This window comes from Notolepis coatsorum (assembly GCF_963971535.1).
Source record: "Notolepis coatsorum genome assembly, chromosome: 9".
Taxonomy (NCBI): domain Eukaryota; kingdom Metazoa; phylum Chordata; class Actinopteri; order Aulopiformes; family Paralepididae; genus Notolepis; species Notolepis coatsorum.
The window spans coordinates 124,533,093-124,544,494 of NC_140173.1; the positions used below are offsets into that span (position 1 = coordinate 124,533,093).

The 11,402-nt window shown below is 41.1% G+C and overlaps 1 protein-coding gene across 1 annotated transcript; it reads left to right on the top strand.

The window, feature by feature from the left end:
- Positions 1-643: 643 nt before the first annotated feature.
- Positions 644-1,858, top strand: LOC311234411 (alpha-2A adrenergic receptor-like; the record flags this gene model as incomplete). Its single annotated transcript, XM_084321581.1, has 1 exon — positions 644-1,858. One exon carries the CDS (start codon positions 644-646, stop codon positions 1,856-1,858), a length of 1,215 nt encoding a protein of 404 aa, XP_084177707.1.
- Positions 1,859-11,402: the final 9,544 nt, after the last annotated feature.

The following is an 11,402-nucleotide window of genomic DNA, read 5'->3' on the forward strand; positions in this document are numbered from 1 at the left end:
TGAGTCAGCTGGAATCGACAGTAAAATTACTTGTGAATCTCCAATAGGAGCTGAACCCGCCCACTACAGTCGTCCTCACTGATATACTGGAGCCTGCATCACAGAGCCTCAGCCTCAGATCAAGCCCATATAAAAGCCAGACTCCCCCACTTGAGCTACATCAGAAGAAAGATCTGCCACAGTCAACACTTTCAGTCATGGGAGAGATGTGTTTTTTTTTTGCACAGATGTGTTCTATTCTGTGAAAAGTTATTTCACCGCTCGTGTCTGGAAGTTTCAAATCCAAAAGGTTGGTGGACAAAGAAAAATACATTGAAAATACAAAAAGTGGACCAAAGATTGAATCTAATGCTCCAAACAGTGGATAAAATAATTGCCTTTGTTATCTTCTTTCTTGTTTTGTATTTTGCGAGTGATTTTGTCTAGATATATATTTTTTCCCGGCATGTTCAAGAGCGATGAACATTTCTTCACATAATGTCTTTCAGACAGTGGGCAAAATGAAATGACACTTCATTCTACGATGCTGCACTCTTGAATGGATTGGATCAGTAGACTATCTGGTATAAGAACAAGACTCTGAACCTGCAAATCACTCACCACTTAATACTGTCATTAAGGAACGCCACCTCAGAACGTCCTGATGGGTTGTGAGAACCTAACGAGTGGAAACGGGACCTTGGTGCTCAGCGGCCACGATCCCTACCCGGTGCAGATCTCTGTGCCTCTTACAATACTGGTGGGTATCCTCATTCTAATGACTGTGTCCGGTAATGTCTTTGTCGTGATCGCGGTGTTCACCAGCCGGGCCCTGAGAGCGCCTCAGAACTTGTTCTTAGTCTCGCTGGCGTGTGCGGACATTCTCGTGGCCACTCTAGTGATGCCATTCACGCTGGCCAAGGAACTGATGGGCTACTGGTATTTCGGTAAAGTGTGGTGCGAGATCTACCTGGCCCTGGACGTGCTCTTCTGCACCTCCTCCATCGTGCACCTGTGTGCCATAAGTCTGGACAGATATTGGTCCGTCACTCAAGCCATCGAGTACAATCTGAAAAGGACGCCACGGCGGATTAAGTGCATCGTGTTCGTGGTCTGGGTGCTGGCCGCCATCATCTCCTTCCCGCCGCTCATCTCCATGGAGAAGGAAGGGGCCAAGGAGGAGGGCCCCGCGTGCAAGATCAATGAGGAGAAGTGGTACATCCTCTTCTCCAGCGCGGCCTCCTTCTTCGCCCCGGGGGTCGTCATGATCCTGGTGTACGTCAGGATCTACCAGATCGCCAAGAAGAGGACCAGAACGCCGCTGGGGGAGAGGAGGAGGAGGCGGGACAACTGCAACTCGGACGACAAGCCGTACAGGCCGGTGCCACGGGACCCCCCGGAGAGACAAGACGGGGAGGGAGAGGTGAAGGAGGATGAGGGGGGTGGGGGACCGGTCAACGGAGTGGACGCGGAGGATGAGTGCTCCTCGGACGGGAACGAAAACAACCTCCGCTACCTCAAAAAGAAGAAGGGTAAGAGGAAGAGCAAAGTGGCTCAGGTGAAGCCGGGGGACCCCTGCCCCGTCCCCTGTGTGAGAGGGAGCAGGTGGAGGGGGAGGCAGAACAGAGAGAAGCGCTTCACGTTTGTCCTGGCTGTGGTCATGGGAGTGTTTGTCGTCTGCTGGTTCCCCTTCTTCTTTACCTACACACTCACCGCCATATGTGACTCCTGCTGTGTCCCGGAGACACTGTTTAATGTCTTCTTCTGGTTTGGGTACTGCAATAGCTCGCTCAACCCTGTCATATACACTGTGTTCAATAACGACTTCAGAAGGTCTTTCAAAAAGATCCTTTGCAAAAAGAACAGACAAGGTTTATAACTAGGATATATATGGACAAGTAACATAATTCATTTATGATCATTTAAAAAAAGAAATGTAATTTATAATATAAGTCTATGAATAGAATCAGTCCCCTGTAAATTGTACCATATAAAGATTTGACAAAAAGTTTGATTATGTATGTATGTACAGTATGTATGATACACTGTTTATATGAACTGTGGTACATTTCACATCTGAATTTCACTGTGTTCTTGTTCTCATATCATTATGCAGTTGTTTTGAAAGGAAAAAACTGTTTGACTGGCTGTCCATATGACAACAATATGTGTCTATTGGTGGAGTTTATAATATGAGGTTCTGGGCCTGCACTCCATGGATGATGCTCTCTATAAATCTGTCATGTATTTTGTAGCAGTTTTGATAATCTATATGTTTATGGTATCAGCATATGTATTTGAAAATGGATGTCGGTGTCAAGAATATTTACTGTATGGTCAACGTTTGGACAAGTGAAAGATGAATTACTGAAGGCTGCTGGACATTACCTTCAATAGTAAACATGTGAAAGTGAAAACAGAGATGATGTGAATAAAGAGTCACAGAGGCTCACAGTCATTCATTCATTCATTCATTCATTCATTCATTCATTCATTCATTCATTCATTCATTCATTCATTCATCATTCATTCATTCATTCATTCATTCATTCATTCATTCATTCATTCATCCATCCATCCATCCATCCATCCATCCATCCATCCATCCATCCATCCATCCATCCATCCATCCATCCATCCATTCATTCATTCATTCATTCATTCATTCATTCATTCATTCATTCACTGTTAGAGGTCAGTGAAAACCCAATTCTTCAAAACTACTATGTTAAACTTAGCTGAAGTAATTTCCACTGAAAACAAAGCATATACCTTTAAAACTGCACAATGGAAGATTGGCACCTAAGAGGAAACGGACATCAATCAAGGTAACTTTGGGCACTTTGTGTCATTCACATTTTAAGCTCGTGAAATGAGACCATGGCTTTTTATGGAAGCTTTTGCAGTGCTGGTCATGCCCAACCAGAAGAGCTTGTATGGGCTACTTCCAGTGTTGTAGTACTAGAGTCCGTGAGGACTCGTACTGATTTTCAGGACTCGTGACTCGACTTGGACTTGGACTCGAGCATTGACTGCATTCGGATTCAGATATTTCTTTGTAATAGGCCCTAATCATTTGGCATACTATATTGATGGCAAAAGTAAATAAACTCCCTTTGAAATGGTGACCGCTGTGTCATTTATGTTTGTAAACCTTTTATTTGTATGTCAGCTCTTTGACTGCCAGAGTGGAGTGGACTCAACCTTGATGAGTTGGACTCTGACTCGACTCGGGCTCCTCTTTGGGGACTCGGACTCGAACACTGGGGACTCGAGACTCGACTCAGACTCGAGATTTAGTGACTTGCTTCGCTGTGTTTCATGCTTTGCTGTTGGGAGGGTTTTCTCTCGTTCAGCCCAACTTGGCCCAAGTCAGTGATTAGTTTGTTAAGGAAGCAATATTATGTCATGAAGACGTTACACAGTGCAGGTTTTGAGACATTTAAACTGAGCAGGGTTGAGACAGTGTAAGGACGTATTGGACCTAAGGATCACATGCTATTCTTTTCTTTTTTGTCTTCTGACTTTTCCCATTGTCTTTACTCCCCTCATCCTCTCTTCTACTGTCCTCTTTTTCTCATCCATCGTTTTCCCCTATCCGGAGAATCCAGTGTGTGTATGTGCGTGGGGGAGAAAGGAAGGAGCAGCGACTGGTTCTGGGATGCGGGAATTTTCTGCGGAGGCTTTATGGAGCTTTATCTAACAAAACATCCATGATGGGAAATTCCCTCTTGATGACCCCAGTGTCAGACTTACAACTCAACCCATCCTTGGTTAAGTGCTCACCCTGGATTAATGCCCTATAATGTAGTTAAATCTCATGGTCCTCTGTTGTTGTAATTTTCCTGAGGTTGCACCGTGACATTGCTTGAATCACAGGGTTGAGGTCTGAGTCAGACATTCAAAATAAAATGGATTTCTTGGAGGGTAAAGGATGTAGTGAACAGCCAGGTCATATTGTAATGTATATCCCACACAATAAAGCAGAATCGTTCCCCCATAAAACTTCAGCATAGGATAGTTAGCATAGTTTTATTTTTCCGACACAATGCATGGCACGTACAATACTTGGTAAGTATGACATGCATGGGCAATTGCTTTATCTCTTTATCTAGAGTCTATTTAGAGTCTATATCTGATAATAGTCCAAAATGTTCTAAATCACTATCCATTTATTCTTGGGAAAAAGCTTCCTGATGTCCATTGTTTGAAAATTACTGACATCCCCTAAAATGTCATATTGAAAGTAAATAACTTTTAATATTATCCCAACGTGATTTTTGTATTCATGCCAGCAATTCTTTTGTAGGAGCAGGTGACATTCTTAGCTGTGACCAAGCCACTATATGCATCGGTCTGTCCTAACAATGTAAAAAAAAGAATTATAAAAAGGTTTGCCAAAACACAATACATGATAGGGACATAGAATTTGCCACAATGATAGATATTCATGTGGCAATGTCTTACATTTTTTTTTATATCCCACCAATTGACCAGCATCATAAAACTGAAGTTTAAAAAAAGCACAGCCTGGGAAAAGAAGATTTCCTGAATGCACACAGAGAAACACGTACCATCCATACACAGCGGACAAGGACACATCAGACCAAAACAAAATTGCTCTCAAGAAAGTCGCGCCCCCCACCACCCACCCCCTACCTCCCTCTCTCATAACAAGGACGTGTGAGAACAAGACGATCATAAGAAAACAAAACAATCATATTAAACTGGAAAATTATGCCTAGAAGGTACGGCCAGCGCTATAATATTGAGCGCTGTTTACAGGGAATTATAACAGTTTAGTTGGAGAGATATCATTAAATCCTTCCCTGCAGTAAAATGGAAAACAATACAACAATTACAAATGTGATTGCGGCCCCTGCAAATTACATTGGTGAGGGTAATATTCACATACAAGCTTATCAATGTGCCATCTTGTGAGAAGGTGTCTGTTATCGACAATCCCTTTCTCCACTGTGTACAGGTAGCACCTCAGCAAACGTTCCCCAGTGGCCTGTTCCTTGTTAACTGTCATGTATTAAAGAATAAACCATACCATACCATTAAAGGAGCACTAGGCATGGGTCGTGTCAGGGGACGGGGGTTTGTTTACATTTGTATTACAGAGCCTTCAACGTGTTTAGAAAACACGTTTACTATACATGTATTTCTTATACAATTATTCTAATGTTATCGTAAATCAAATAAAAATTATTTTGAGCCACTTGTGTGAACAAAACGTAAGCCCAGAATATGCCTGTAAACTAAATGTGCGGGCCCTGCCTTTAGGAACAGTGAAACAGTAACATTTCAGTATGGTTTATACAATTATATTTATTGATAATCTGTTTAATCTGTTTATTTATACCAGGGTACACTAAGACTTAGTATGGAGTATTGTATATTTGTACAGGGTAGACTTTGGTTAGCTATATATATATATTTGTACCTGGGGTTGATTTAGCATAGTCTGTATATTTTACCAGAGTGGGCTGCACGCGTGATAGTGATATTATTTATAGAGGATACATGTGTTCCACTTGTCCAGAGATCCAGTGCAGTTCAGACCTTTATCCTTGTTTTTATTTTTCTCACTATATTTGTATTGTATTGTATTCTTATTACCCTGCATATACCCCCTCTCCCTCCCCTGTTGCTGCTTTGACACCCACATTTCTCCACGAGGATGAATAAAGATAGTAGTATAGTAGTAGTAGTAGTAGTAGTAGTAGTAGTAGTAGTAGTAGAAGGTTTATTCAGTCATCATCTCACACAATACAATATACACAATAATTTAACAATATTTGATTTTACAGTGACTGAAAAGGTACAGACTGAAGCATAATGCTTATATATGTCTGTCCTATATTATTATTTTCTTTTTTTATTGATCTTTTTCCCCCTCCATTTTCCTCCGATTTTCTCCCATCCCAATGTTAGTCGTATGCCAATTCCCAGTCCCTTCCTGGTCGCTGCGCACTTACCCCCCACAGTCAGATCATCTGGGAGAGTGGAGGCTACCACGTGCTTCCTCCGACACACGTCCAGCCAATCACCGCTTCTTTTCACCTGGCAGCGCGGATTCTCATCGAGAGGGCGTAGCGTGTGGGAGGATCACACTATCCCCCTCAAGTCCTATCCGCGCTTAGCAGGCGCCCCGACCGAACTGTAGGAGTCGCTGTTTACAACGACCCGGACCCACCCCGCCAGCTTCTCCCACCCTCTAATACAGCCAATTGTATTAGTGCAGACGGCCAGCCAAGCTGGTGACAACCCCGGAGCTGTGCGAATCCAGCTCACAGCTCCGGGGTTGGTGACGAACGCAATCTCCGCTCGGCCACCTAACCGCCTGCCTGTCCTATATTCTTAACAAAATTAAGACTCCAAAACAGTATTCTAAAAGAAAATAGCAAAAAACAGTATTATTCACCTTTGTATTTTTCAAAAATAGCTTTACAAAGCTTTAATAGAAATACACCTCCTTTTAATCCCTTTCTTAGCTTTTTGAACAGTAAATTTACAAATATCTCTCAAATCATATTTTCTTTCATGTATTGAAAAAAACCTTTGCACACCGTCTGGGAGTAACTTTGCTTTAGCTCTGTACATTATTTGCATAGTTTTATAATAAACCAAATCATTACATTTCATAATATGAGACTTTATAAACAATGGATTTGTGTGTTCATAGTAACCAGCCTTGAAAAGGTTCCGAATGGCCCGCTTTTGCAGTAAGACTATTGGATTTACTGTCTTTTTAAATGTCGACTCCCATACTTCCACACAGTAAGATATGTAAGGAAGTATAAGTGAGCAGTAAATGATGTGCAAGGCTTTGTAGTTTAATATATCCTTACATTTATACAATATTGCTACTGACTTAGATATTTTTCCTTGAATAGTTAACATGTTTCCATGTTAATTTCTGGTCAATAACTACCCCTAGACATTTTATCTCAGAAACTCGTTCTATTTTTACATCACATATTTTTTACTCGATATCCCCCTCTATTTCTTTTTTCGATGACCAAAAACCATAAATTTAGTTTTCTTAATATTGAAAGACAATTTATTAACATCAAACCAAGTTGAGAATTTAAAGCTCTCAAACAAAAGTCCATTTAAATTACTCCCTGAGCAATATAAATGTGTATCATCTGCAAAAATAACAAACTTTAAGATCCATCTTATCTGTAGTCTTCTAGCTTGAAACAGTGTTCCAAGTTTGTTTATTCAATTATAAAAAATATACTTTGAAGTTTTCACTCCCCTGAAAATATCACCAATCAGTCTTTCAGACAAACAATGTTTGACCCAAGAATGCAGTTAGAAAAAATCCACAGTTTGTCCCTTTAATTTCACAAACAATTCCAACAATCCCTTCTCGCAGTCACTGATAGACTGAACCCCACGGCTTTCTTTCTGGGATTCTGGCGTTTTGACATTCCTGTGGTACGGATGTTTGGATTCTGCCATGACTCTGGTCTTAAAATACAGCATCCATAACTCACCACAAATGGTAAACTATAGAGCCATTACTGATGCAGTTCCCACGAAGCATTTGACATATGAAGTACATGCTGTAGCTACCAGTGTGACAGTCCCTGATAAGTGTCTGAGTGTCTGACTGATAAAAGACATTCGTCCCTTCCGTGTGACACACTACAAGACATAACATCAATCCATATCCAGGGGGCTGTTCACCTTTATAGCAGCAATTCCAACTGTTCTTATCAATACCTTCACATTATATGGAAGCTCCAACACACATGGCGCTCTGCCAAACGCCAATCAACCTACCAAAATCTTTCTTTCCAAAAGGAGAAAGTGTCAACCATTCCAAAAATTTAACACCTCTTATAAAATAATCAAATGATGACACAATAGTAAAATTCACTATATGATTATTAGAAGTTACATCATGTAAAAAAATAAAAACGTGTTTAAAAAAAAACATTATTGGATATAGTATTTGATTGTATATCTCCCCTGCTCTGATTCACAGGAGACATGAATGCGTCAGAAGTGATTCGAATTCATAGTGACTGATTTGTTCCCTGAATGCACTCTTTAATCAAAGTGACAAAATAACAAGGCATGCGTTTTGCTTGAACAGCCCCATGCATAATATTACAATTATAAAGTACATTTGCAGCAGGCACAGAAGAGACTGAATTCCCAAATAGTCACAGAATGCAATAATTGCTCTAAATGAAGGGAGGAAATAGGAAAATGGCATAATGTTTTGGCAGAAAAATATCAACATTTGTCTTGGCAATATCTTTGCTATTAGTTAAATGCAATTGGGTCAATCCATAAGACGCCACATTGAATTAACTAATTTAAACATTTTGCATGATTACATAGAACCTGCCGATTGCATGAATCAGGAGGATTCATATCAACCTTCATACATTTTCCATTGATTAGCCTATATGCTCCTAAACCCCATCAAAGTACATTTTATTTGGTTTCAAATTGCGCAACCATTGCTATTTTCAAAGCACACACACACATGACACAATCAATGATTTATTTCCCACTCCAAAGGTAATTCCATAGTCACAATTTATTTGTGACACCAGGGCTTATAAAACCATGCTTTATAAGCTGCCTCGGACAGGAGTTCCCACGACTTCCACACAGCTCCCCCATTAGTCATTTTCCTCCTATATCCTAATGCTTCTAACACTATATGAGTTCTTCTGGAACCCTCCCCTCATGTATCTCAAATAAGCTGGTGTACTCAGAGATGGAGAGGGGATGGGGGGGGGGGGGGTGTAAGGAACAGAGAAAGGATAGACATTATGTGACCAAAGACTTAAGTGTCAGACTCAGACCACATCCAGGAAGTAATAAAGAATCCCAGGAGTAATAAAAAAAACAAAAAAAACATCAGATGTATGTGGGCTCAGACAAAATACGCGGAAAGACCATACAAACAACCTTCTAGTCCGCAGCCACTGATACATTGAGTGGCTTTTAATTGAATGGCAGGTCATTTTATGGATACATGTGGTATAGTGCTTCATGCAAACGTAGGTTATATCGTACTTCCTCGACCACTCAAGCTGATAAGAATACTAGATCATCTAATTACACTTCAATGTAGGGAAGTAGGAGGACTTTATTTAGTTGAAAAAATATTCAATCAATCAAAAATAAAATGTGATGTGCTTTTTCTAAACGTATAAATTAAAACATAATGCATGAGTAACTTAGGCTAAATCTCCATTATGTAACATTAACAATAAGGATTATTCCCACATGTATTCATTTGTAAGATGTCTACAAATTAGTTGCTTTGTTTAAAATGAAAAAATATGGTTATTGATAGCCAGAGTGCCTTGCCAAGCTCCCCGCTCCATGACCACAGAGACTGGTCCAATGGGGACATTTGAGATCTGTCTTCCATGAGAAAGACAATGTGAATGAGTCAGAATGTTCGGGATGAAGGAACTCTTCTAGCTTCTTGGTTCCTCGGCTCAATCAAAAAATGCAAAACATGCTCGTCTGAGAGGGCCTCATGAGCCCAGTGGGAATCATGACTCAATTGGGACTTGAGAAAACTGTGGAGCATGGAAGCTGTGGATTTAATAAAGGATAACAAACCCATCAACTAATGGCATATGACTCTCTGGGACAGACATCAAAACCTCCCAAGTCTTCATTTATCACGAGAAAGTTTTTCTTCCTCGATGTATCAACCTGAAATAGAGAATAAAGCTTTTCTTAACTTGTGTATTTGATTTGAACAGTTTTATTGCCAGGTCAATCAACCCACACATAACCTTTTTGACTGGTATACAGAAAATAAGCTTGCTATATAACTTTAACTTTCTAAGCACCTCATAACTCAAGATACAGGCCCACATTACAAATGTAAACAAACGTCTTCCTTTCAGCCCTCTCAACCTCCTTTGACAAGCTCTGTCCCCTCGCCAAGAAGCCTGACAGCCGTTCCACACCCACACCACGGCTGACGGATGCAGTTAGAGAAGAAAGACAGAGCTGCAGAGAGGAAGTGCAAAAAGTCTCACTGGTGAGAGCACTACCTATTATGACCTCTTGTCAGCATTCTCCAAAAACATTACTACTGCCAAAGCCTTTTTCTTTCACCATAAGATTGAGGCCTCGGCTAAGAACCTCCACAAACTGCACTCTCTCCCCTCCCCCACTCTCTCTGCAGAGGACTTTGCTACGTTCTTTGATAAAAAGGTAGAGAACATCTGCAGCTGCTTACCCTAGCCCCAACCCACTCCAAGTGCTTAAACAGGGACCTCATCTTTCACTTTGACATCTTTCATCAATGTTCTGACAGTGGTGACGTTGAACCGTCCCACTACATGCCAGCTGGATCCGATACTCTCCCCACTCCTCCAGACCATTGCACCAGACATCTTCCCAATCCTGACTGCAGCCATCAAAACCTGTCTAAAATAAGCCACACTTCCCATCAAAAAGCCAACCCTGAATGCCACCGTCATAGATAACTATCGCCCTGTCTTCTCTTTTCTCTCTAAATTACTTGAACATGCCGTATTCAACCAGCTCACTGACTATATTACAGAACGACCTCCTGAACCCAAATGAGTCAGGCTTCAAGACCAGTCACCACACAGAGAAGGCCCTCATAGCAGAGGGCCTTCAGAACGAAAGGCCTCTCTGTCCTGATTCTCCTGGACCTGTCAGCAACATTCAACAGAGATGGGTGTCCCCCAGGGCTCTGTCCTTGGACCCTTCCTCTTCTCTTTAATCTCTTAGATACCCAAGTCTCTGAACAGATCTCGGCCTGCCTATCTGACATTTCTGCCTGGATGATGACCAACCGCCTCAAACTGAACCTGAGCAAAATGGAGATACTTCACTTGCTGGTTAGGTTAGGTTAGGTTTACTTTATTTGATCAAGGGGGACAGCGTACATTAATAAAACATTTTACAAATGTAAATGCACCCAATTTTTGCCAAAAGGCTAATTTCCATTGGCAGTCCCCCTGCCAGAAGTTACAGGCAAAAATCCTGTGTGAAAAAGGGTTAGCAATAAAAACAGAATAAAATCAAGATAAATAACATTAGAATAAAAACACAACAAAAGCACATAGACATACGATAGGGATACAGGTCACAATACAGTCATGGACACAAGGACAGAGCACATCATGACATTAAAAGACCCAGACATAGACAAACGCACCATATCCACACACGCACATACACACACCTCAGTGTTGACAATGCTGGTTTTCAATGAGCCATTCCCTAACCCTGCACTTGAATGAATGATATGATGTGGACACTCTAATTGTTTGAGGTATTGAGTTCCATTGGTGGGATGCTCTATATGAAAAGATGGCCTGGCCAAATACACTTTTGTATTTCACTTTTGGTTGAATCCTTCCTACTGACCTTTCAATCAGTGGAGA